The 27,969-nt window shown below is 40.1% G+C and overlaps 1 protein-coding gene across 22 annotated transcripts in view; it reads left to right on the top strand.

The window, feature by feature from the left end:
• SGIP1 (SH3GL interacting endocytic adaptor 1) overlaps window positions 1–27,969 on the top strand; it is a 151,277-nt gene that overhangs the window by 69,289 nt on the left and 54,019 nt on the right. For 13 of the 22 annotated variants that reach the window (XM_082227572.1, XM_082227581.1, XM_082227582.1 and 10 more), the window contains 10 exons: window positions 662–686; window positions 4,409–4,486; window positions 5,915–5,971; window positions 10,013–10,067; window positions 11,216–11,391; window positions 23,865–23,889; window positions 24,704–24,755; window positions 25,174–25,259; window positions 26,395–26,487; window positions 27,518–27,592. In XM_082227572.1, coding sequence (XP_082083698.1) covers window positions 662–686; window positions 4,409–4,486; window positions 5,915–5,971; window positions 10,013–10,067; window positions 11,216–11,391; window positions 23,865–23,889; window positions 24,704–24,755; window positions 25,174–25,259; window positions 26,395–26,487; window positions 27,518–27,592 — 722 coding nt within the window. The remainder of the gene's footprint in view (window positions 1–661; window positions 687–4,408; window positions 4,487–5,914; window positions 5,972–10,012; window positions 10,068–11,215; window positions 11,392–23,864; window positions 23,890–24,703; window positions 24,756–25,173; window positions 25,260–26,394; window positions 26,488–27,517; window positions 27,593–27,969) is intronic. The other 9 variants (XM_082227565.1, XM_082227566.1, XM_082227573.1 and 6 more) reach the window with 1 other exon arrangement.

Here is a 27,969-nt window from a genome sequence, read left to right as displayed (position 1 = left end):
TTATTGGCCGGGGGCCAGCGCTGTCCGGGGACACTTCCGGGTCACGTGGCCAGCGTGACATCGCTGCTCTGGCGAGCCAGAGCCGCACACGGAACGCCGTTTACCTTCCCGCTGGTAAGCGGTACCTATTTATCTACTTGCACCCGGGGGTGCTTTCGAACTGCTAGGTGGGCAGGCGCTGGGACCGAACAGCGGGAGCGCACCCCGCCGCGGGGATTCGAACCGCCGACCTTTCGATCGGCAAGCCCTAGGCGTTGAGGCTTTAGCCCACAGCGCCACCCGCGTCCCTTTTTCTGTATGTTAGGTGTGGACATATTCAGGAGAGACCTTATGTGCAAAAACTTTCCATATGTTATGGGACCCCAGTCACGTAGGGTTTCAGAACACATGGGAGGTTTGTGCATGAAGATGTCTAGAGGGACCGAGGCCCAGAAGGCTTGAAGAGCAGCATAGTGTCAAGGTGGAGGATAGTGACATGGCCCTGCAGCCCCTTTCTGTGCCCCTTTGATATGATTCATGTGTGAAAGAGTCAATATTGGCTGATTGTTTTGCAGTGCAGAACTCCAACCTTTAAAAATAATGAGGAGAAAGTATTTCCAAAAATTTAATGCAGGAGGTTTGATGTTTTGTAGTCATGGTACATATTTTTGCTTTCTTACAGAGGATCACCAGACAGGGATGGAACTGTAAGTATTTAAAGGAATTTATATATTGAATTAGTCTTAACTTTAAATTAGATGTGTCTAATGGAAAATGCTTCCCCCATCCTGTGAATCGTCATAAGCAATTTTGAACCCTTTGCCCTATTTCTATTTTAATATAGTTAATAATATTAAAACGATCAAGGTTGATACACTGTCTGATGTGCATTGGCTTATATCCAGTGTCTAAGGCCCTTCTCTCAAAACTTTTTTGGTCAAAGGATTATCAAGTGAGATAAATTTTCTAATAATAGTCATAAATACAATGAATAAAGACAAACAATTACATGAAAAATGAAGAAACATTTAATACCTGCAAATATTTTAAATTGGTTAAAAATAACAATTCAGGAAGCCTTCCTGTAGAGAATAGAAATAGGAGAAGGGTTGCTGTTGAGTTACTGTTGCTTTTATTTATGGTTTTAGGTTTTCTGTCTCTGCTAGAACTGGACTTTAGAAGGAAATGTACCACATCAGCTATTAGGCTTTAAGTTTGCAATGAAGAATGTTGGGCTCAGATATGGATTTTACTTCACTTTTTATTGATTCCTGACTTTAAAACTCCCATTTAAATTTATCTTGTGAAGACTCTAAGGAAAATTGGAGCATTTGTTAGTCTTCACCAGATTTTCAGCAGTGGAATGGAAACACTACCAGCCATAAACAATGTCATTTCTCTCCTAAAAGTAAAGGAATTGGAGTAGTAAGGGCCTTTCCAGATGATCATTATTTTGCGTAATAAATGAGCTGCTGTTTCATTGGTTTGATTCAGATGTCTTCCTTAAAGAAAATGCATCTGTGTCTGGAATATCGCATTGTCCAAGCATGTACTATGTCAGTGGGGAAATTGGGTTCTTCCCTACTTAGCATGTCCCTTGCTATTTCGCGAGTGCTTTGCAAGGATGCATTGCATGATTCTATGATTCTATGAGTGCCACGACCACAGATAGAGCCATTAGTGATGAGTGCTGACTTCCCTGCCTGTGATCATGTTTCTTCATATTTCTGGTGTTGGAGCATTTATCTTCACAAACAGTGGCAAAACAAACCAAGGCTGCTTTTTCTTTTCTTCCTCCTGCAGCAATGCTCTATTGCAAATCCCCTTTTCCTTTTATTTAGTTCTTAGAAGGCTATGCCATTCCTTCTCCAATACAGGAGTGCACATCTCCTGTAGGTTTTTATTTTTATTTTTTAAGGGCTGAGCATCTGTCCCCTGTACAGCAGAAATGTATAGGGATGAAAGAATGGGGGCGAAAGAACTATACAACTTTAAATGGGGTGAAATATCTGGTGCTGGATAGAGGCTAGCCCAATCATATCTTGATAAATAACTCAAGGGGTTGGTGGGGCTTTGTCTTCTGGAAAGGCCCTGATAACTTTTTCTTTCTTTCAACTTCTGTCTATTTAAACTTCTGACCCAAGATCCTTAATCCTAAACATATTTACTTGCAAGTAAATATTAATGATTTCAGAAGAACTGAACGTCCAAGTAGATGTGCTTAGGGTCACAGCTGTAGATTGAAAAAAGCCTGCATCCACACATCCTTCTGCATCCCCATTGTGTTTTGTCAAGTGCTTTTAGCTTAAAGATTCAAAAAGCAGACCACATTTGGAACTCTATACTGTTTTTAATGGTTCAGCCCAAGGCTCTGTTCAGCAGAAGAAAAACAACGCTGTTCACTTTCCCAACTTGCACGTTGATTCAACCTGCAGTCCCCATCTGTGTTACACGCTTAAAGAAGTAACTGGTGCACTGCCCCTTCAGGCACTTTGTGTACCCGAGATCATGTAGAGAGTCCCCACATGCTCCTCCGTTGTCTTGTCTCATGGTGGTCCTCCCCAACACCGTCAACGTGTATGAGGGAATTCTGAAGGGGAGAAGTCTTCCTAATGCCCCCATGAGCTGGAATTCCTGAGCATGCGGGGTTCCAGCTCATAGAAACAGCCTGCACACATTCAGCAGTCTTTCTCCTTCATTCCTGTCCCCAACAGATCACCAGTGTGGGACTGGAAGATGGATGATATGATATGGAGGGAAATACTTGGTCTAAAAAGGGAGGAAGGAAACACAGAAACCTGGTGTGAGAAACAATCTCCTCACTTGTTCACCACCACCCAGTTAAATTTAACACCAAAGGCAGAGGAGGACTGGCTTTTTTTTGAAGATATGGGCCACATTTACACTATACATTTAAAGCAGTATCATACCACTTTAAACGGTCAAGAATCCTGTGAACTGTGGTTTGGAAAGGGTGCTGAGTTGTTAGTAGAATCCTATTCCCCTCACAGAACTACAGTTCCCAGGGAGGAATCCAGTGTAGTGCTATGGCTATCATTCCAGCTTGCCAGATGGCACAACCCCCCTCTCCCTAGCTCTGTATGCTATTCTAGGGGTTCTCCTGACACACACACCTGAGTCTGTTTGGAAACACACAGGAGGAGAAGAGGGGGAAATCCCCATTGCCCTAGTGGAAGTCCTTGTGTGGGCTTCCATTAGCAGGACTAGTTAGTTGAATCCTGCCTGTAAAGTGGCTTAACAATCCCTCTTCCCATAGAACTCTGGGACTGTCGCTCTCTGAGGGATGCTGGGGTCTCCTAGTAACTCTCATCCTCTGTGAGGCAAGCTGAGAAGCAATGAGCTGCTGAGCAACTTTTTTTTCTTGGTGTTGACCACAAATGACATGCTGGTTCATGCACCGTCACCATCTCGGTGTGTTCATTATGACACACTAGTGCTTTCCCAAGATTTTTCATTTAAGGCCTTCACTTCTACGTTTGTTGATGATGTTCCTCATGTGGCATTTTGCTTTTCGGAGGCTATGAGAACGATGCTAACTTCATTTCTCATTTAGTACAAAAAAATTACATTCTCTTTAAAATTGTACACAATCCCTTCTCACGTTAAAATTAAGAGAAGGTGCTTACTTTGTGAAACATGAACCTGAATAATTTATTCTGCTATATTTAGTATAATGTAGCCTTATTTTTATGCTGACTTTGGAATTATGTGCTTGCAATTTTTAATCAGATTAAAAAAGAAGAAGTAGCTAAATGACCAGAATTTTAAAGTATGCTTGAAAACTGTTCATGTTATTGGCCTGTTTTTTATTTACTTTGTAGACTAGAGGTCATAAAAGACTGTAGGTGATGATCAGTAGCAAAAGAGCTGGCACTTAGAGAAGGATCATATTCCCTAGAACTCTTCAAGACTTACTTAATAGCAAAATGTTGCTAACCTTTTTCTTGCACAAAACCAGGATGAAAACATTCACTGAGTCACTTCTTGTAGGTATGTGTTCAGTTACAAAAGAAATGCTGAGTTATATTACAAGACTCTAAAGGCCCACTGCAATGGCTGCTACATTAAATAAAGCATGTTCTGCAGAATTGTATGAGGACATAGTTCTGAAATGCATGAAAACGTTATGTCTTGTAAACATCTTACTCAAAGGAAATAAGGGGAAAACATTTAGCATTAGAGATAATTGTCCATGCCACTCAGTTATAAGAGAACCAATTTCTGCTGAATAGAGCCCTAACATACGTTCCAAAATAGTCTGCTGACAGCAGCATTTACATTTGGCAAGTAATGCCTTTGAAAAGTGCATTCTGAGCTTGCTTACTCCATGTAGATTCATGTGTTTTAAAAAAACCGAACCACCCAATACTTTAACCCTTTTTCTATAAAAAAACAAAATCCATTCCAGCCACCCAGCCCTCATCCTCATGATCCACCCTCCAATAACAAAGCAGAGTGTGCACAGGAAGGAGGAAAATCAGTTTCGGTAAGGACATGAATATTGGTTTAAAGCTTCCCGGGGGTTGGTTGTGTAAGCCTGGCCAAAAAAAAGTTTGCATGTACAAATGTATGTTTGGCATTGTTTATGCATCACTTACTTCAATGTATTTTTTTACTCCAGGTGCTCTGCATAGGATGCCCAACCACATATGTTTTTGCCCCTGTGGTTCTGATGTGTTTCTGTGTGTCCATAGATGTCTAATTATGTTTAGGTACTCAGTATGGTTTCCTAATATTCAGTAGAATTTGGATCATTTGTGATGGATACAGGTAACTAGAAATAGAAATGGATTACCTCGTGTGCCAGGCTCACCTTGAAAACTACATTCATAAGATAAATAATTCAGGACTGCGTTCATAATATGCATTAGGAAGTAGATAATTTCATAGATAATTTCACACGTTTCATGCAAAAATAGAATATTTTATAGGACATTCCTTGAATGTTGAAGGTAACAGCTGGTTGAAATGAAATATTTGATTGATATCTGAACAACTATATGATTATTTTGTGGCTTTCCTCCTCCTCATTAGTCTGCTATGTATTGTATACTTCTCCAGGTTTTGTAAATGGCTCAAGACTATGGGAAGAATTCAGCATTGCTCTAAGGAGATCATTCCATCACTACAAGCATTTCAGCTTGCCAGACAGAACAATCACCCTCTTCTCTCCCCACACCCCTGTACACTGTTTTGAGGGGTTCCCTGATGCCCCCCCCCACCAATTTGGGATTGCATGGAGAGGGAGGAGTGGGATCATGGAAGACCTTCTGCTCATTTCCACTAGCAGGACTCATTAGTTGAATCTGGCCCACTATTTGATCACCTGACCGCTTTGGTTTCGAAGGCTTCAGAAATGAAGTACAGCAAATTAAATTAATACTTATTTAAAGTTAGGAGAGCTTAATTAACTCATCACTTCCATTCAAATGTAACATAGGGGGCTACCAGATCATATTATTAATTTCCATTTAATCCAGCATTGTATAATCTGACTAGTAGCTGCTGTCCAGGTTCTCAGGTCTTGCTACTTGACCAATGCCAGAGGTTGAACCTGAGACCTTCTGCATGCAAATCACATGCTCTACCACCAAGTTGTAGCTCTATCCTCATTTGTCTTGCCCATAAGCCGTAATGTCTTGCAGCATGGTCTTTCCTTGCAATTCCTGCTCTTGGCTTATCAGGTTTGAAAAATTCAAGAGTTCAAACACTGGAAATTACTTTCTCAAAAAAGATTGAGAGGCTGGCATTCTCTTTCTAGAGATTGATTAGCAGGGAGCCAGAGCCCACTTTAGTTTAGTGACCATCCCAAATTGAAAACTCATGACTTTGTCATCTCGTCTAAGAAACTAGTGCATGTTGCTGTTCTCCCCTTTTTAATATAAAACTTATCATTTTTAACTGTGTATTGCAGAAGAGAACCAATGGTGCTCCAAATGGGTTTTATTCAGAGATTGACTGGGAAAGATATGTAAGTAAGAGTAATCACCTGGCATTCATACCTTCCCAAGAACATTCCTTATTACAAGAATTTTCTGAGAACTTGCCTCTCTGTTTTGTGTGTGTGTGTTCACTGTGTTTCTTGATTACTTCTTTCACACTTTAGTACATCTCATAATCACAGCACAAAGCGGATAACAATATTTGAATATTCAGGATTTCACTGACATGTCCAGCTGCCCAGCTATCCAATTGGGATCTTAAATTTGGCCCACGTAGAAATATATTGTTCTCACAGTTTATTTATGACCTTCAAACTGCTGAGCAAGTGAGAGTTCACCTTCCTTCTAAGCCCTCCAGCACATGCATAGAATTTAGAAGAGAGGTAGAGTCTTTCCTCACTTGTGCATAGCTTTAGATTGCCAGGAAACATTCTCACTATCTTGTTCAAACTAGGCAGGCATGAAACATCAGTTTTACTACACACACACCCGTCACCTGCGCCTGTCAGAAGGCTAAAGGAAGATGTGGTGCCTTTTCTTACACAGCAGTTTGGAGAAGGTTAGAAATACCAGTCGTTCTCTTGCTGTTTCTTACCTTCTTCAAACTTGTATGCAAGTGAGCTAAGACTCTGCCTCTGACAAACAGATGGAACATGAAAAAATACGTAGTTTCCCCTCCGTAGTGATGTAGTTTGCACAAAAGAGAAAACTACAGCTTCTTTCTTTTTCTAGATTACCATGCAGATTGCCATCAAATTTGGAGCCCATAGCAAAATTGAAAGTTTATCACACCTGTTTCAGGTTTAAGTCTCTGCTGGTTTTGGGAATTGCAACTAGATCTAGAAAAGATATGATCTTGGAATAATTTGAATGAATTAAACCAGCAACAATTTAAATTATTTAAGGAAAATAGTGCATTCATATAGATGTGGATGTGAGTTTACACTTTACTCTGGAACAGAGATACATAAACATCCCTGTGTTCAGCTCAAAGGTTTTTGCTTCCTTTTAGTACTCATAAAAGCTTGAGGGCTTTTGCACATACTAAACATAAAAATGTTTGCCAGCCATTGTCTGAACTGCAGTGTCTTTCAATATACCTACTTGAAATCAGCAGAAATACGGTCTCCATGATTTTAACCAGGTAGATGTAAAGATGTTTCATCTCTGAAAACACCATGCATGGGGCAGAAAGCAAACCTGCTTCTGAAAGGCCCTTGGGGCATGAGGATTATCAGCGACAGCTTTGGTTTTTGTCCTGCAACAACCATTCTTGAAGTTCTAGGTCAGGCTTCCTCAACCTCGGCCCTCCAGATGTTTTGAGACTACAATTCCCATCATCCCTGACCACTGGTCCTGCTAGCTAGGGATCATGGGAGTTATAGGCAGTCAGCCCCACACAGCCTTGTGGAAAGTGGGACTAGCCTGGGCGGGGGGAGTGGAGGGTGAGCAGAACAGACCGCTTTGGTTCTCCTCGCAGTCATTTGAGAAGGAGTGTTTGCATATTTGAGCACCCTTGCTTCAGAGGGATGCCCTAGCCCTACTTTGGAATATCTTCTAATCTTTTCGTGTTAATTAGATTGTGCAAAATTGCCTTGGAAGAATGGGAAAGAGCCAATAAAATGTTACCAAGACCAATTATGCTAATAAGGTGGGCGCCATTTCAGACAGATTTCATGCTGTTAGTATGGAAGGTGTCCAAGTTAATTAGAAGAAATTAAAATTTCTTTTGGAATAGTTTTTGCTTGCTTTAGCTGAAAAGAATTTAAAAGTTCAAGTGTGCTCCTGTTTACAATGATCACCTTTAAAATCACACAACTTGATCTGGTAATATAACAAAATTACTGTAGTCCCTAACTGTGTCTTTGTGTGTGTGTGTGTGTGTGTGTGTGTGTGTGTGTGTGTCTGTGTGAAGTTCTTTCTCTTCACTTTGTATACCAAGTATATAATATATATATATATATATATATATATATATATATATATATATATATGCATTATAAGTAAAATAATCAAAATATTACTATTATTTTTAGTACAGTTACTATGCCCAGTTTGAGGAGACTGGGTGTTTGGGTTGAAGCATTATTTGGCATGATTAATATCTATAAATAGAGTGCTATGCTACAATATTTTTTTTAACACATGTGTCATGCATTCTTTCCAGACATTGTTTTTTGGAAAATGCTTCACTAAATGAGATTTGATATAGAGACAGTATAGTTCAAATAAACTGCTCTTTCTGGTACTACCTTTTTGGCTTTATCAACCAGCTGTGTCTCACTGTAACTGCATTCCCTTGTCATGGTCAGATCCCCTCCTGTCGAGATTTAGATTGTCAATTACTTTTCTCTTCTGCAGAGACGGGGGCCTATTAGAATGGTCTGCCGTCGAGGACTGATGGAGCCAATTGGCTTCCAGGAGACTCTGGGGTATTTTTTCTGCTGAGAGGTTGAGGTCCTGGTCTATCTTTGCAATTTAGGATTTGCCCTATGTTCACCCCCAAGGGCTTTGCCTGAGCCCAAGTAGTACCATGGTATACCCTGGAGTTGAGAACAATAAAGCAGGTTAGAATATGATTATAATGCAAGTAGAGGAAGAATTGGAATGAATGCAGTTGAAAGCAAGTGTGTGCTCATTGTAAAGCCTATTTTGTGCTGGTGAAGGCAGTAAAAAATTACTTCTCTGCCTCCATCATCCTTGGTGTCTCATCCACCAGAGCTTTATAGGATGCTTTTACACATTGGCCTGAAGGATATGGTGGAACTCTCAATGCCCTGCTGTGAATTATTTGTAAGGCATGTTGAAGATATGATTGCTTGTATCCATGGAGACCTAGATTTCACTATTATAGCAGGCCAGTTTCTAAGAGTATCCAGAACACTATTTTGTCAGATGTTCATGGATGAGTATCAATAAGGCTTGAGAATGTGGATGATGTGCTTGGAAGGGTGTAGGTGTTCTTGCCCCCGTACATGCTATGACTGATAACATCCAGTAGGGAGGGGATGGCCAACTAGCCCAAGAAGATAATTAATGCCTCTCTGAGAGAGGGAGTAGTCCCACGAAAGAGCCAGCAGCAAGACTACTCATTCATAATTTTCATTAGACCCAAAAGTTATGTATAACTATTGACTGGTTGCAAATGTCCCTTTGCTGAGCCCGGTTCTTGAGTCGGTGGGCACCAACCAGCTCTAGTCTCCAGACACTCTTGGATGAAGCTGATTTTCTAGATCTACTTCATTCTGTGTTTAGGCCTGTTTAGGCAATGAGGCCATCCTGTATTATACCTTGTGTCAGCAGAGAGATGGGGGAATGTGTCCCCATTGATTATCCTTGATCGTTTGACAACTTTCCATACCATGGTCCATGATGTTTTCCTTGGGAGCACCAGTGATAGGATGCTTGTATTCTGATTATGTTTTTATATGATTATGCATTTTATTACTGTATTTTAATTTTAGTTGTAAATCACTTTGGAGCTTTTTGAAGAAGGAAGCAACATGGGAATTTTGTAAACCATCAGAAAAGAAGCAGCTGGTTCTGTTGTAAATGTTATCATGGCCATGTAAACCAAGGTGGAAGCTAGATTTTATTTAATAAATGAGAGCCAACTTGATCTCTGATACAGGGACATCACTTTTAAAGAGTAGCAACCAGAAGGCAAAGGTGCAAAAAGAAAATTCTATCAGGCACTGGAAATGAGCCCTTCTTTAGCAAGAGGTCTCATGCAAATGTTTGCATAGATAATGCTTTGATGTCTTCCATATTTCCAAGCCACCATTTTCTTATATTAGACATATTCCTTATCTATTTAATATTTTCACCCCACGTTCCCCCTACTGCACAGAGATCAGAGCAGTTAGCACAACTGTTTGACTGCCTGGCTGAGAAAACAGGTTCCTGGGTAGACTCTTCATTCTTAGTTAAGCGTAGAGAGCATTGCATATACCAATAGTTTATTGGACAAGTGCTTCTTATTAATATGCAATTGGTGTGAGAGAGGGGAAAGAGTGATTACTTAATGTTTTGCAAGTACTCTAATTGCTTCACTATGTTTGCTGCACCAGAATTCACCTGAGCTTGATGAAGAAGGATACAGCATCAGACCAGACGAACCAGGCTATATCCTTCATGGTCAGTTTTACAACTGAGTTTGCAAACTCTGAAACAAGTGTGGGTTCAAGTGTGGCCACCTGCTGCCATCCTCCCTACAGCTGGATGCCCCTGAAACATCAGTATCTCAAGTTTATTTTATTTTATATATTTATCAAATGTATATCCCGCCCCTCCTCCCAAAGGAGCCTAAAATGTTCAAGAGGCTTTATGAATGAAAAGATAGTGGCCATAAGTAAAATTTAATTTTAAGAAATCATTATAAAAAGAAAAAAGGAGCCAACACTCATGCCAGGCAGTGATGGTCTGGGTGGGGACCAAGAAACTGAAATTGATCCTGATGGAGGTATTGTGGATGGACCGATCTTGTGTCCAGGAATTAGGTGGATGACCTGTTCTGAAAGGGTTCTGCTTACTCTGAAGGTACAGGATCGTAGTCTGGGAGTACTTGCTGATCCAGAATCTATTATAGGCTACTCTCAACTTACGCAAGGGTTATGTTCTGGTGATCAAGTGTAAAGCCAAAATTGCATATAGTCAAAACACATTGGGTTCTGTGGCGGATGGGATTGCCAAAATCATTTTTCCTGGAACCCCGCTTCCTTTCCACCCCTTTTATTTTATTTTAGCCAAACGTGTAAAGCTGAATGCGCACAAGTTAAATGTGTGCAGGTTGGAAGTTGCCTGTGTTAGTCTCCAGTGGCCCCTATGGCCTCTAGAAGTGCTAATGGCCAGCTTAGGCTGGTCCACAAGCTGTGGTTATTCCTGGACAAGAACAGCTTGGGCTAAGCATGCTGTACTGATCTCCCATTTGGACTACTGCAACCTGCTGTGTGCAGGGCTGCACTTGGAGACAGTTGGAAGTTGCAGCAACTGGTAGGGTTCTGGTTCTGAAAATGCTGCACTGCTTGGCAGTGAGCTGCTAGGCCCGATTTAAGATGTTAATACTAGTGTACAAAATCCTAAATGGCTTGGGCCCAGGAGCAATATAGTTTGCCTTCCGCAATATTAACCATCTCATATCTTACGGTGCTGCTGCTGGTTGCTGTTACTCTCTGGAATTTGTAAATCTGTTTTTATCATTGTTGGCCCTTGCCAATCAGTTCCAAAAGTTATATTTTGTGATTCAACAACATTTCTCTTTAACTGTGATCTACCTACCAAAGGAAAGCACTTTTATTCCTCAAGTGAATCTGAAGAAGAAGAGGAGGCACACAAGAAATTCAACATTAAGATTAAGCCCTTGCAGTCTAAAGATGTTCTTAAGAGTGCGGCAACCGTTGATGAACTGAAAGCCTCTATAGGCAACATTGCACTTTCGCCATCTCTAGTGGTAAGCAAAACTCTTTTTTTAATATGGTGATTGATTAGATTTTCAAAAATTAATTTTGCTTAGCTTTCTTGTTATATTTGTTCCTTGTATTAGCATTTTTATTATAACAAAACTTGGTTTTATCACACAATGGCAAGGCTTTTCAGAAACTATTTTTGGTTCGGGACGTGTTGAAAAATGTGTTCTGCATGTTGACAGGTTGCTTTTTTAAGTATATTGCTGAACTGCACTAGCAACTTTCTGCGCATGCCAAGTACATTTCAGTAAGCCTAATGTTTCTCATATCAGTGAATGGCACGGCTATTTTGATCCATGCCAAAAGAAAAAACATTTGCAGCACTTTAACAAAAAATAAGACATTACTAATTATAGATGACTTTACTTGTTAAAATTAGGGTCACATTTTTGTAGGTACACGCCCACAAGCCAGATAGCCATATATTGATTCTGTGAGTTCAGGAGAGGTCCTTGATCTTTTTTTAGGGGAAGTAGACACCCTCCTATGCTTTATGCTGAGCCACCCTCTGAGACTTGAAAGCCAGCCATTATGTATGCTTAAAGGTGTAAAGCTGTAATCTGGCAACGTAAGATTCCATGTAAAGTCAGAATCTAATTTATTGGAAATAGTCTGGATTGTTATGTCATAAGGGGCAGCAGAGAATGAATGAAGATGGTATTGTTTTGCCCCTTGGAGAAGGAGAAGACATGGCAAGTAGTTCTGTGATACGATCTGGAGGATTCCCCCACCCCCAACAGAATACAAGGCTGCAATTTGAAAGGAAAGACTGGCACAGAGGGAGAGGTACTTTTTAAGCACTTTCCCCACATGCTATTTCCATCTGAAAATTTTGCACGCAAGCAGGACTTGCACTCCTGTAACACTTTCCGGGGAGAAAGCCCCACGGAACACAGGGAGACCTCATTAAGCATGCATAGGATTACACTGTAAAATGTTTTAAATGTATAAGTGGAGATATGAAGTGTGAACACAACGAAAGTGTTTGTGATAAAGAGAACAGAGCTATGGTAAGCTACTAGTCCTTGTGTATCCAATGACAGCAAGTAAGAAAAAATGTGTTTTAAATAATTTATTGAAGTGAAATAAAAAAGAGACTGCCAGCCATGAGAGAGAGCCTGGAGATAAAGGCTTTGGAGGACCTTCTCCCTTGTGGAAATTACTTGTACAGTATCCATTTCCCACTGGAGATTCCAGAACTCATAGGAAAGCAAAGGAGCAGGGATGGCGACTGAACCCTTTCAGGGCAAGCAGCTGTTTATATATTCAGTGTGGGCTTTATCTCTTCAAAGTCTTATCTGACTTGTCTTTGCCTTGAAGCTTTGCAAAAAAATCTTACTCACCCCCCTAAACTGTTCAGATTTGGGGGGGTGGGAGTTGTAGGCTCCCTTGTTAAGGAGGTTAGGCAACAATGCCTTTTAAAAATTGTGTTATGTGTGGGGCCATAGTCCAGTAGTATTGCTTGTGAGTTTTGAGGGCTGTGGAATAAAAAAATGTGAAAGTAAAATCTCAGAAGTCACTGTTTTGTGTGCTTGTACATGAAACCATACGCTTTCTCTAAAATTTTACTCTAAATCCAAAGTAGCCAATGTGTTATTGGACTACGATTCCCATCTGCCCCATAGCCAATGGTCAGGAATGATGGGAGCTCTATTCTAACAACATCTAGAGGATGTCAGATTAGCTACCTTTGCTTCTATCATCTGGAAATTTTAATCTAAAGTGAGGACAAGCATATATGACAGCTGAATCAAATCTATATAATTTTGTTCAATTTAGAGAGCATGTTTGGTGGGGAGGGGAAGAGGATGGATTATCTTTTCCTGCTAAAACAGGTTTTCTTATTTTGATAAATGATTTTGCATTTAGGGCCAGGGGCCTGGCATTGTTGAGTAAAACAGACTTATCACATACACAAACTGATAAATACATTGCAATACTTTCTCTGAAAGCTTTTGTATAACCTTGTCACTGGAGGCGCTGCTGAACACACAGCACCTGCGGAAGGCTGAATTTTGTAGCTTGCTAGGGAAAACCCACTTAGGTTGAGAGTGCTGCAAAGATCAACTTGTTTTTGGAAAATGGGATGCTGCTTTAGTGACAAGAAATGCTAGAGATAATACCCTTGGATCACTTCTAAATCCTTGGTTTTGTTTTCTATCCAGTCTACCACTGTTCTAAAAATCAAGGGTAGACTGCTGACAGAGGGGCACACAAACAAAATGTAAATGTAAGACTTACTTACATGCTACTAATTCATACCTACATTGCAGATATCTCATTTTCCCCCTTGCAAGGAACCCAGGGTTTTATAGTTATGTGAGGCGAACAGTGCTTCAGGACTTTTCAGTACCCTCACAGAAGTACTAATCCTGACATTCTTGGGAGAAAGCCATGACAGAATATATCCTGGCAACAGAAAAACTGTAGAACGCCCCTAACTGATCCCTAGTCACAGCTAATACTAACTTATAACTATAATTAATTGCTGTTCTAAGTAATAGTGTTCTGTGGGTACATAATTGCTTAAAAGCTTTTCAGTTTACAATAGAACAAAATGAATTATCATTAGCTGTTTTTAATTTGCAATCAAATAAAGTTTTCCAATGTTGATTGACTTTTAGCAATTGCATTTTCATCTGATACTTAAGTTTTAATAATATGGAACTAGCTACATAATAGGAAGTAGGTGTCAATGTCAACTTTTGTTTATTTATTTGTTGGTCTCTACCCTGTAAACCAAAGCAAAAAAAACCCTGAAGTTGTACTAAATTAAACTACATAACGTGTTTTAACAATACTGCTGGGATCACATTTATGTTGTTTTTAAATTTGCTATTGCATTCTGTTTTTTGCTTATGTGCTGTGGCGGTTGGTCTTTATTCTAGCAAGTGAGCTTTGCAGTCATTATGCAGTCACCAGGCTGTTGCAGCTGGGCTTGGAGGCAAGACAATAGTGCATTATATTGTTGTATATGGAAGCCAGGTTCAAGAGTTGATTTGTGACACTCATTTCCTGGGCTGTGGAAGATGTGGGAACAGTAAATCAGAATGATGGCTTTGTTCCACTGCAGAAAATGCAGCTTCCTGATCTACTGATGTTGTACGTCTTAAGGAAGCTTGGCATGTAAAGCAGTAATGCTCTTTAGGGAGAGCAGGATGCTAATTAAGAATAACTGAACTAAATTGCTCTATAACTACACTCTTTTAATAAGGACAGAATATATACCAAGCAAATTGCACTGCTTTACATTCTTTTCTAAGACAGCAGCACTTCATGCTGTTATATTTGAAAGCAGTAAATTAAGTAAGATATTTGGGGTGTTTAATTCAAAAGACTGTACTCTGTTTCATCAATAGAAGTGATGCCTTGTTTTCTAACACAACACTTTTTTCACTATAGTTGGATTCCATCTAGTGTGTGAAAGCATTGTATATTTGTTTTCCACATCCTATTATTGGCTAAACGGTAAATGCCAGCATCCTCATAAAGTCTTTATATTTCATCCATAAGGCACCTAGGGTGGTATATAGAGGACATGGCTGACTACTCTGCTCCTTTAAGCTTTTATAAGAGGCGGAGGACTGTGTGCTTGAGGATTTCCATTAGCTAAGAAGAGATGAGGTAGGAGCAAAGACGATGATGTGGGGCAGTTACTTTAGTTACTCAATTATTGTACCTGATAAGGATGAAGGTGGCTTCATTTATAACTTTTATTGTCAAGGGGTTTTTTCTTTAAATTTCAAAACACTAACAAAAGTCAAGCAGGGTGGAAACTCCAGATATGATTAGCAATTCTTTCAAAAATTACATTTATTTATTATCGTGTCTATAGGGCTCCAAGGAGCTCTGGCATACATTTTCCAGGCCTGCAGGACCTGCTGTTGCCCTTTTGTGTAGGGTTTCACTGTCCCTCTTGCACCCTCTTTTGGTTTCCTTTCTTCCAATCTGTCCTGTCATCCTGTTCTCTAGGCCTAGAATACCTTCTGTTTGACATTTTTATTCAGCGAAGCCAAGTTAGCCTGACCTTACATTCATTCCACCTGATTCTCCTTAGCCTAGATCCTCAGAGGTATTCTAACAAGGCAGAACAAGCATGGTGGGGGCATCATCATGGCAGACTCTACCCCAGCTTTCACATGTTCATTTAGAGGTACTAAAGTGAGCCTGGTGCACATGGCATTTGTGCATGTGTACGGACCTCTTTATATAACCGGGAATCCTTCAAAGGCCGGGTTTCGGATTGTGTAGAGACATCAGTAAGCACATAAACTTACTTCAGATGTTGAAACATGTTAGAGGTGGAGACTCCCAGCACAGTGTTGGCATCTCCCACTCCCAGATAAATTGCACTATTCAATTATATGTGGCGGTAGCACCTATGTTCTTTTCATGGCACATGAAAAGAACATAGGTGCTAGGTAATGGAAAGTAAAGCTAGGGATGGGATGGTCTTTCCCTGTAACTTACATCTCCGCAGTTAATTTCTCTTGGCACTTTGTCTGCTCCTGAGTCACTTCTAGCATTGGAGCCAGGAAAGAAGAAAAGTGGATGGAGTAGTGAGGCACAAGACAAGCAGCAGGGAGGGTTCACCTTCACCGATAGGGCTTTTCTTTTTCTCTTCTTTTTTTAGTGTGTTTCTTTTTTCTTTTCTTTTTTTGATATATAGTTACTTCTTCCTCCATGTCAATTAAGCTAATAGACTTAGCAGTGCTTTGCTCTGCCCTGTAACCTGCTTTAGCCAATGGCCATCTGCTCAAACACCGAAGCATAAAACAGGATTGAGGCACTTGGGAGTGAGTAGCATTTGCTGGATATTGCAGTGTCTCAAAATAAATAGAATAAGGAGGACAACCAGGAGTCCAGATAAGAGACAAATGAGAAGTTGTTATCAGAAATAAACCAAACCTCTTTTGGAATACAAATTGCATATTCTTTAGAGGATCCCATAAGGTGTTAAGTACCTTCAGGGAGGCACCTGCTGTAGAGCTGGAAAGCAGCATTTATTTCCTTATATAGGAGGGACTTCCGTGCACTTAACAGACTGGCTTTACCTGCCAAGCCTCCAGGTGGTGCTTGGTTGGAGCTCCTAAGAGCCGAAATGGTTCCTGCTTCCTTTGGGGTGGGAGGTGGTAGAAATCCCTTTATTCCTTTGGTTGCTGCCTCCAGGTATCCCCTCCCCCTTCCTACTAACACATCCTAGGCTTGGCAGTTGGGTTGTGGCTCCAAGGGTGAGGGCAGCAATCTGAGTTGGGTAGGTGTGTACCAGAATCTCTTGATGCTGATGGATGATGGGCAGAAGGAGGCTGGGTGCTCCACATGATCTACCATGGGGCACTGCTTCTGCATCCCTGACCCATAAGGTATGTGGCTGCGTGTGGAACCCATCACAGAACTCTTTCTCATAGAACTTTCTTGCATGCCCATAGCAAGCATGCATGCTTAATGGAGCAGCACATTGGAGGATTGAGGTAGCAAAGAGAATACTTCCTGAGGTCTATAGCAGGGGATGGAAGGGCAGGCTCCAGGGCCAGTCAGTCTTAGGACAAGAGGAAATAGGAGCTTCAGGGACCACTCTGGTTCCTCCTCTAGAAGCTCTTCCAGGGCTTCTTGTACTTCCCACAAGCCTGCAGCCCATGGGTTCGAAAGAGGCACCTCCTCTCTTTGGTGGGGGAGGGATGACAACCCCCAAAAGAAGCAAGCCAACACATTCCCCTCATTGGCTACGATACTGCCACTGCGCAAAGCTAAGCCAGCATGTTCCCATTGACCCTGGGTTTCATTCCTAGCCAGGCCACACAGCTACATGAGGCCGGGTCTGAATCCCCAAATACAGGAAGTGGCAGAGGGGGGAAGACTTTTGGAGTAAGACAGAAAGCAGCCTACCCTGCTGTTTCCTTTGGAAGTTTTCCTGGTGCTTTTGGTGAATGCCAAAGAAGCCACCCAGAAGGGAGCAAGAATCGCCTTCCCACAGGGTCCTCCATGGGCCTAGTCAGGATTTATGTTAGCAGGGGTGTGTGTGCAGAGCCTCAGGTAAGTATTTTTATTGATTTACTTGATCTAGAGGGGCAGCTGTCCCCCTTAGCCACGCCCATGGGGTCCTCCTTAGGCATTGCACCTGCCTGAGGCTTTGAAGACAGAGTGGGTAAACCCAACTAAGGGCAAGCTTAGGCTGGCAAACAAGCTGCATTTCCTCCCCAAGAAAGCAGTGGGGCTGTTGTATGTGCCTGTTCATTTATTATGTCAGCTCCTAAACTGGGGAACTCCCAGACGAGGAGGCTTTTCTTATGTGACCTTTTCCCAAGTCAGGATGGTCCAGGTAAAGGAGGTTTTTGAGGAATATTTCTTTGTTTATTCAGCTCCCAAATAACTTCCAGTCTTGTTCTGGGGAGTATGGAAAGGCCATAATTTTGCTCTGTTTGCTAGCTGCAGAGGAGGTGCCCAGCCTCCCAAATAACCTTCAGCATCCTCTGAGAACAGCAGTCCACAGTAAGAACTTGTTTTTTCACAACAAGAACCTGTCTTGTGAATCTTGCTTTATTCCATTCCTTAAGTAGATGGCAAACAAAAAGTTTTTGATTGAAACTGAGGCTTAGTGAGAGGTTTCTTCTGTAGTGTTTGATGGAGGAACTACTCAGAGCCTTCTGTTGAGTTGTAATAGGTCTCTTATTGGATTACAAAAGGAAGCTCATTATTCTAAATGTATAACCCACAAGTTTTCTATCATTTAAATAGGGTGGGGGTGATAGTACTAGCCTGCTTAGGCAGAAGAGAATGCGTGTATCTTCAGTTACTTAGTGGATCACATCTATCATCCCTATTTTCTGGAAATGGTTTATTTTATTATCCTTATTAGCAAAGTAAATCTGATAATGGAAGCCAGGATAATGATTGGCATTTTCCTGACTACTTCTGTTCTCAAGATAACTGCCAGAATGATGTCTCAAATAACTGCCAGAAGAATGTAGCAGTATTTGGCTGTATACAAAGCACCTGTAACATCACCATCATAACAGTAATATAACATTGAAAGTTTGTTTTCAAGTCAAATAGCTTTTCACGAAAGTAAGAAGCCAAAATTGTTGCAAATGCCTATTGTGGAGAAAATAAAAACAAGTCCACACTTTTTGGAAGGGTACAGCTTTTAAAGTCCATCAGGATACTCAGTTTACTGCCGTATACATATTTTAATGGAAAATTGATTGTGGGGTATGAAAATATAGTTTCTCTTTATTTGGTGTACCAGCAATGTGTAACTGGGTATTTACAATGTAAGACTGCAATTGTATGCACTCTTATTTGGGGGGTAAATGTCATTTATCTCAGTGGAACATATTTCTGAGTGAGTATGCATAAGCTGGGATCAGACTGCACTTACATTACTGATTTACACTTCTATATGAGTATTTACTCTATTTTGTATATGATAACCTTTTAGGCATTTCAGAATTTGTTAGTTTGCTTATAATGCAATCCTAAGCATACTTCCCATTTTACTACTGAGCAGACCTGCTTGGACAGGAGACTGGGATATGCCATTTCATAGAGAGTGATATTCTATGCATAAATGCTTATGTTTTTAGAAAATGCTTATTTTCTCTCCCTTTTCTCCATTTGTTAATGCATTCTATAGAGGAAAAGTCCGGTAAGAAATTATCTCTCCCGTTTTCTTTCTTTGTATCTATCATTTTAATGGATTATTTGCATTTTAAAAAAACAGTCTATAAAACCAAGAATATAAAATGCAAAATCTTATTATTTACAGGTACTGGTAATTTCCCATTTGGCTTTCTTTATGAGTGGTGGCTAATCCCATTCAATTCATACTGCACATAAATATATGTAATGGTATGAAGCTTTAAATCTTAACAATGCTGGAATAAATGGAGACTTTGCAAATTTCCACAAGTAAAGTATGAACCTCTGTAACTCTACTTCTGGTTTCGTGACTGTTCATAAAATCATTCAGCCATAGTATTTTGTGACCTATTATCATCACCATTATTATTTATTAAATTTGTATACTACTCTTCAGCTGAAGATCCAGTGCTGGATTTCACTGCATTAATTTCTCCAAGTTTTTTAGACAACATGAAGACTGCTGTTACAGTCTGGTTCAACCAGACATCCAGGGCTTTGCTATATTGATATGCTAATTTGACTCCTTCCCTAAATTATGGAGACATAAAAGGGGGTTAGCACCTCCACCACTAAATTCATGTGTAAGCTTTTATATCCACAGTAGTTTTCTTTCACTTTCATTGGGCTTATGACATCTGTACCCATCCTGCCAAGGAATACATGTTGCATATTTATGAGAATTAGACCTATTTGGTTTACTCTGCTTTGTGGTGGAAGTCAGAGCAAAAGCACAATTGCAGCAACAACCTGCACTGGCATGAAGAGAATAGCATGACAGGCACTTTCATCTTATCTGTAGACTCATCATGACGGAACTATTTCCTACAATAATGTGCACACTTTCCGCAGTTCAACTAGCTACTACACGCATGTGTAAACAGGTTTTCACTTAGCTACCCCTTCCCGATACAACAGTTGCAGCTGAGGGCATGTAGCCCTCTTTAAAAAGCTGAAATCTGCTGATAGGCTGTTTGGCAGTACGAACAGAATTCAGTCCCCTTGGCCAGCAGCTGATCAGTGAATCTTAGCTTTGTTTAAAAGGCTATATGTGCACGGTCTCAGCTGCTTCATATGATGTTCTGTAGGATCAGATCAGGGCTGACCCACCCATGAGGAGACTCCCTCATGGGCGCCCCACTAGCAGAGAACCAGCAGTGGCAGTTTCTGGCTAGATCTCATGTGCTTTACAAGATCCTGCCAGAGCTCGCCACTGCTTCTCAGGTGCTGCTGCACAACCCAGGTAAGGGAGGATTTTGTGGGGTGGCAGGAGGGTGGCATGGCATGACACATTCCTCTTTTGTCTCAGGCAGTGAAGTGTGGCCTCTCTGCCCCTGGATCAGATCCATGGTCTGCTTTTGTACAAATATAAAGTCAGGAAAATTGTGTCTGTTTGGTGGGCTGAGACCAAACTTTGAAAAAGAAATGTTGATGAAATGTGAGGCTAAATTAGTGGCATACTAGATATTTGCAGATTCCTTTCCCCAGCCTTAAATGTCACAGATAAGTAGAAGTGGCAAGCAGTTGCTTACTGGAAAGAATGAAAGGAAAATATGTATTGACAAATTCTTGGCTAGTGTGTATTGGCATTGTTCCACTGAAGTTACTGAAACTGTGTGAGATCATGAGGACAGTAGTATCCAAGCTATAGCCAAAAATAGCCCAACTCTCTCCAGAGAGCACTGCTGCTTCAGTTATATTTATTTATTTTAGAGGTTTACATACCACCAGTAAACAAAGTATCTAAGCGCTGAAGACAACACACCCATAAAAGAGCATAAATGCTATCAATTACTCGGCATTTCCTGGTTGGTTAGTTTGATTTGCATTGCAGTATGATTCCAAACTGATCCTTGTGCATCTTCAGCTCTGTTGTGTTTATAATCTCATCTAAATCTATAACCAAGAACATTTCTGAACATTTATGCACTCATGTTCAACAAGTGTCTCACCTATATTCCTTTATTTGGACAGTCATAAATACATTATTACCCATTTTGGTACGGGGGAACTAAGAAGAATGGCTTGCCTAATCTCTCTTTGCATCTTGTGTACTTTTGTATGCCACAGAATTTCCTGTTTTTATAAGAATTAATGTGATCATTCTTCGGAAAACTCGTGACGTGTGTGCCTGTTTGTCTGTCTTTCTCTACTAATTTCTTGCTGCAAATAAGCCAATACAGTAGAACTCTAATTTGCCAATTTATTTTTTAACAAGGATTTACTAGAGAGATATGAGAAGGGGACTTTGAGGGCAGATTAAAATTTGCTAGGTTTCTTAACAATCGATATTTCACCCTTCCATGCCTATGGCATGTCTTCCTTTAGTTAGGTTTATGGGGTATCAATGGGTCGAACTACAAACGACAAGGTAGATCTGTGATTGGATAATCTTTTTTGTTTTAAAAACTTAAGAGCAGTGACAAAGAGCCCCTCAGCAGCTCTGAGTTGAGGGAGTATTGAACCCTTTCCCCCTGGTCAGTTCCAGAATTTGGAGTGCTATGTGCAGGCTGCCATTCTAGGTTCCATCCTATCAGAGTATCTAAGCTGGGCAGCCCCTTTGGTATTGCTGCAATAGGCCTCAAGGAGCCTCAAAGTTAACCATTTGTTTCCAAAATTTCTGCAGAGCTTACTCATTAAAAGGACATCAGATAGGGTCGGGATCTTCATGAGACAGGGGGAATCTGGGGAAATTGTTTACTTAATGTGTGAAGCTAGAGGAAGATCTCATCATCCAAAGTCCTTTTTTTATTATTGATCTGTCACTCTCTGACTAGGTACCTTTCTCTCTTCTTTTTTGCTGATAACAGAGGCGCAGCCCGGTAAGACGACTTTTCGCGTTAAATCAGTAGCACGAACGACTGGGAGTGTTTGTCATCTGGGTTTAATTTAAATTAGTTTTGTGAACTGCAAGTACAGCAAATTGATCTAACTTAAAAGTAATTGGGTGAAAATTACTGTTCTTTCAGGGGTGTGTGGCTATCTGTAGCAGCCTTTTTCTGTTATAGAAATACTGAATGGAACCATACTGGCACTGCTACAGATTCCACATAATACCTGTTCCACATTTGTGAAAAAAATCCATTGTTTTGTGTGGCAGCACCTCCTCTGTGGAACTCCCTGCCTATTGCGATCAAGCAAGTCCCTTCACCGTACTCTTTTCAGTGCCTGCTAAAAACATTCCTGTTTAGACAAACCTACTCCTAGATACTTAGAAAGCTGAGGTAATTTTAATCTGTTTTAGTATTTAAACTTGTGAATTTTCTTGATTTTATTGTTTATCTTTTTTAAAAAAAAACAACAGTCAAGCAATTTCTAAATTTTATTAAATAAATCAAATATTGCTTAGGAATTCTTTAATGTCTTTAAAGAGTAGTACCACTCTTGAAACTGTCCTACACAGAAACTGTCATTCTTGGAGAAATGGATAATTTTTGGATTACTTCATTTTGAATAAACAGTCTGCCAACTCTCATGATGGTTCAGAAAATTTTCAAACCAATTTCTGCATAGAACAAGGAAGCAACCATGCTAACTGAATTGAGCTATTGCCAAGATGAACTTCCCTGGTTGTTTTTCTTTTTCTTTTGTTTTTGAGGTTCTGACCAGGATTTTTTCACACTTGCTATTCCAGAATAAGAATACATCCATATACTTCCTGCAATGTATTCTCTTGATGTGAGAAGGCGCCTATTTAACAAAAATGTGCAAAAAAATAGCTTGGTCTTACAGCTTACTATTGGCTTCAAAAGAGAGAATTTGATGGAACATTATTTGTTTAATTGGCACATGTTAACATCAGATATCTCATAGGCCGATAATATGCCTAGCATATCCATTAGAATATGTTTCTGAGGACTGACTACAGAATCGAAATCTTGGCAAGAATCAGCTAGTGACATGTTTGGCTAGGAACCAATTCTCTTTCACCAGACTTCTGCCTACAGTGCTAACAATAATTTTGTTGTCCTTAATAACTCCCTTCCTTGAAATTTGGTGTTACTGTCTCTTCCTGTAGCATAGAAGTATTCTTAGTGGAGATATTATTACAAACCGTGATTTGAAAGGAGAGGTTTTTGCAAGAATTTGCCTAGAAAAACTGTTTTCTTTGACAATACATGCATTTTGCAGGAACATTGTGTGAGTGAAGGATGGATGGATGATGGTGGCAGAGACATGAGGATTAGTGACTGTCAGTAAATTTGCCGTAACTTCCCTGTTGCTATGGCAAATACTGTTGACAGCTGTTCTGATACCTTTTGCATATTCAGACATTGTTTCCCACCTGCCTCCTACTTTCCGAAGTTTTATCTCCATCCCCCTGTCCCCACCAATTGTTTCTTTATATCTTCTGGAATATTAAAGCCTGCTTGGAAACATGTTTGATTTCAGTCCAAAGCCAGTGATCAAGTGTGTGAGACTAAGTATGAGTGCATTAAGAAGTTCTAGAACAGTAAATAAATTACTTGTCAAGCTCTCTGGATTTGTTTGGCACATTGTTGCAATTCCAAAATGTATGATCACTTTTTGTTTGTTTGTCTTGATTCAAAAACCTGAAATTCTCAGGCAGTGCATTTGTAACAGCTAATCAAATATTCTGTTTGCCTATATCTGGTATATGAGTGTGAATGAATCTGCACTGGGGTACAAACGTCCAAAATGAAGAATGTGAATCCAAGTTAATGTATATTTTATTTTAGCAGTGTTAATGCCTAATTCTGTTTTCTTTCTTTTCAACTAAGGCAAGCTGCCATTTATTGTACATGTCTAAAAGTATAATCCTATAGTCCTAAACTGTAGTTTTTGCTTTTAATTGTAGGGTTCAATTAAAAGGAATTTATCTAGTAAGTATATCTATTTATTGAATTTTGTTGGGACACAATATATCTCAGGGAGTTGGATATATTTAGAATCATCAAAATTACATAATTTTACATCTTAATTTTCAAACTCTAGAATCATTGCAACAACTAATTTTTAAGAGACTAAAGTCTATATATTGTTAATGGGATAGTCCTCAAAATGCTATGAGGACATTATTCCATGCACTAGTACTAAATTATGCATGAATCCATAATGTAAAATTAACAGACTCTGACAGTCTCAAAATGAGATGACGCATTTTAAATGAAAAGGCATATGGAGTATTTGCAATTGGCTGAATGCACAAACCAGTTCAACAGGGCCTAAAATTACAAGATGTTCGTAATCTGGAACGATGAATGGTATGGCTGAAATGGGATTTTCTAAAGCTTTTCCATAAAATTGGGCCACATGAAAATAAGTTAATGGCAAGTCATGGAGTCAGTTTATTATCTCACAACAAATGCATTATATGTTTTTAAGGTAGCAAATGAATAATATTTTTAGCAAGTTATATTCTGTTAAGAGACACCCACCATGGGTAATGTGAGGGGAGCAATTTGAAGCTGGAAGGGCATGCAGGGTCACGTTGACATGAATTATGAAAACTGGTTCAAATTATTCTGGAGAGGGACAACATAGTTAAGCTAGTACTATATAAGTACTAAAACTAGTGAGAAATGGACTAGCAGAAGGAACGCTGTGGTGTTGCTGACATTATCAAATAGTTATGTGAACAAGTTTTCTAGAAGACACTATGAGAAAATTACCTTAAAATGGTGTCTTATGTGCCAGGTGAAGAGATAGCAAGGCCCAGGCGTTCAACACCTACCCCAGAGCTTCTAAGGTTAGTATAAATGTTAAACTACATTTTTAAAAAAAAACTCATTCAAAGCCATGGATGGTGTGGAATCCTTGTACCCAAATGATGTACGTGCTCTTGTTCTGGCTTGCCAAGTCCTATCTGTCAAGTCTGTGCACATCTCATTATAGGAAAAGGCAGTCCCTTTTCCCTCTGCATGGAATGTAGCCTACTGAACAAAGATAAGTCACATCAATTGCTCCACCCACTTTTTGCCTCTGGCCCTGCCCACCGCTGCAATGCGGCCCTCAACTGCTTTCCTTTGAGGAAACGCTGCCTTGAACTGAAAATGGTTCCCCACCCCTACTGTAAAAAAAATATCAAAATCAACTCTGCCTGTCACCTCTGCTGAATAAAAGATCCTTGCGCGTAATTATCATTCAGCATCTGTGTTGTGCTGCAGCAAAAAAGCCCCGGAAGATCCTGCAGTACTAGCGCCACTATTTGGTCCACCTCTGGAGTCTGCATTTGAAGAAGAGAAGTTAGAAGGTAGGTGTTGCCAGTTAACTTTATCAATGTACCTCTATATGTCTGACATGACATTTTGTTTAATTTGTTTTACATCTTTATTTCATATGCCCGAGTTCTCTGAAGAGGGGTGGGCTACAAACTCAGTGAATCACATAAATAAGTATAAACTGTTTGTGAATGCAAATGAGTCTGTGAGTATGTATGTGTGCACTTGGTGAAATCTGCCATAAGTTAAAAAGGAGAAAGAAGTGTTTAGCAATTTCTAGGCAACCACATGATGTTAATTCCTAGACAAGAAGCAACTAATATTTGTCCAGTGTTTGCTTTTCTGCCCTGTGGGGTAGTTGGTGCTAAGGGGATCTTGTCCCAAGTCTAAGTGTAGGGTTCAGCTAACACCCCTTACAGTCCACTTGTTACTTTCCACCAGTGCTTCCTAGCCTTTCCCAATCCTGGCCTTAGTCAAGAGCAAGCTGGGTTGCTGATTCCTATTATATGTGACCCAGAAAAAACATGGGATCAGGCCATCCGAGGTGAGAATGTGGCCGAATACTTCCTTTCCTCACTCATTAATCTGAATGGACAGACCTGCATGAAAATCTCTTGTGTTGATTCTAACTCAGCACTGAATTAGGGGAATGCTTGTGGTAATTTAGGTGTCACTGTAAAGCTTTTGTGTTTTGCATATGACAGCTCCAACCATGTTGCTTTTATTGGCAGAAATCCTGATACCAGAAAAACAGTTAACTTTCTCATTCGCTAGAGGCACCAGGAGGCCATTGATCTCTGTCTCTCTCTCTCTCTCTCTCTCTCTCTCTCTCTCTCTCTCTCTGTGTGTGTGTGTGTGTGTGTGTGTGTGTGTATCCAGCACAGAAAGACGCTCAGAATGGTATTCACTGATTTGGTGGTATATGCATTTCTCAGCACTGAAATTCATTTGTGGGTTTTGAAAAATGGTTATTAACATTTTATTTCCAAAAAAATCATATTCTCGTTACATTCTCTTCTCATTTTCCTCCTGCCATAATCTATCAAGTAACTCCTACAGTTCAGTGTTCGATTCGACTGATGCTGCTAAAGAGAAGCTCTGTTTGGAATTAAGTTCTCATGTTACTTCTAGATTTGTATGCATCATGTTATATGTCTGTGACTTCAGCTCCCATAGATCACTCTGAGGTCTGGGGTTCTGTGCAGCCAGCAAGTCCAAGTGTAGAATCACCGAATTCATCACGACCTTTTCCATCTGGAAGTAAGTTGAGGCATCTCCTATTTGAAAAATTGTTCGGGTTTTTCATTTTGTTTTTCACTACAAAACACAGAAACGTGAGATGGAAGTGGCAATGTTGAGGGTTATTGCTCATTATACTGTCATGGAAGCAAATAGATATTAGTTGAATTATGCATTGGAAACGCAGCTTTCAGAAAAGGCAAAGAGACGATTCGGAGTCCCTGGGGACAAAAGCCTCTGTGATCTCAATTTGCAAAGCTAAACCTGACTCCTGCCTATCCGAAAGACAAGTCACCTAGCAACCGGTGCCGCATGCCACAAATACACAAGCTCCTAATAAGAACCAAAAACTGGATTTGTGGATGTGGAAAAGCAGAATAAAAGTTAACAACATTTATTTTAAAACATATAGTTCACTCTGGAGACTGGAAACAAAAAAATTGTCATCTCATAAAATATCAACCACAACAAAAGGCAGGTGATTTCTGGTGCTTAGACCTGGTGCTGCCATATCATAATGGTGATGGGGGGGAGAAGAGGGATTTATTTATTTATTTTTACCTATCTTCTTCTGCAGGGATGAGAAACCCTTTTTGCTCTCAAGAGCCACCTGCAGCAATAGGTAGAACCTGGGGATGGGGAAGTATACATGCACCCTTACACACAGTCGTGTGAAGTTTACATGACTTTACCTCCCCAACACAACTGTGCTTCCCAACCCTGTGACTGTAGCGGATACAGAGAAATGCAAACAGAATTCCACTCACACAAGGGGTCTTTGTCCTTCCATTGCAGTCAGACCAGAGGGCTGCTTCTGAGAGGTCAGGGACCCTCCTGGACAGCATGGAATGAAATGTGGTGGCTGCAGCTAGAGGAGGGAATTGGAAAAATTAGGGGACTTGCCCAAGCAGAAGTGGCTTCCACTTGCGGAACAGACTTTGGATCTCAGCCATCCTTTGGTTGAATCTCTAGATACGACTGTGAGTTTATATTTATTTATTTGACAAATGTTGTCTATTCTTAACTTAAAATTCTTCCGTTTGGCTCACAGCACCTCCACCTCTTCCACCTAAGAATATTCCAGCTACACCTCCCCGCACTGGTTCTCCTTTAACAGTTGGAGTAGGTAAGTATGTTTAGCATAAATGACTTTTAGATGTGTAAGATCTCTGCTTTACTGCAAAGTAACTGTGTTTCTATTCAGTGCAAATTATAATTTGTAATGTGAACAGAATATGAAAACTTGTAATCATTTCCTAATAACAACCATCTAATTAGATGCATTTTATGCATATATGTTATCCAGGCATTTAATATTTTCATCTGCCTTCAGATACCATAGCAGATTTTCTTTCTTCAGCAAAAAAAGAAGTACAAGCCTAAGTAGTGCATAATCTTTTTTCTAAACCCCTTGAGATTTTAAAATGATTTCTGATTTCTGTATTGTATTCAGATATTGAACACGTTTCCCACTAAAGTACAGCTATGGTAGTAACATTTTGA

This window comes from Podarcis vaucheri (genome assembly GCF_965113315.1).
Source record: "Podarcis vaucheri genome assembly, chromosome: 6".
Classification (NCBI taxonomy): domain Eukaryota; kingdom Metazoa; phylum Chordata; class Lepidosauria; order Squamata; family Lacertidae; genus Podarcis; species Podarcis vaucheri.
Note: the sequence above shows the minus strand (reverse complement) of the source record. Positions and strands in the feature narration are given on the sequence as shown.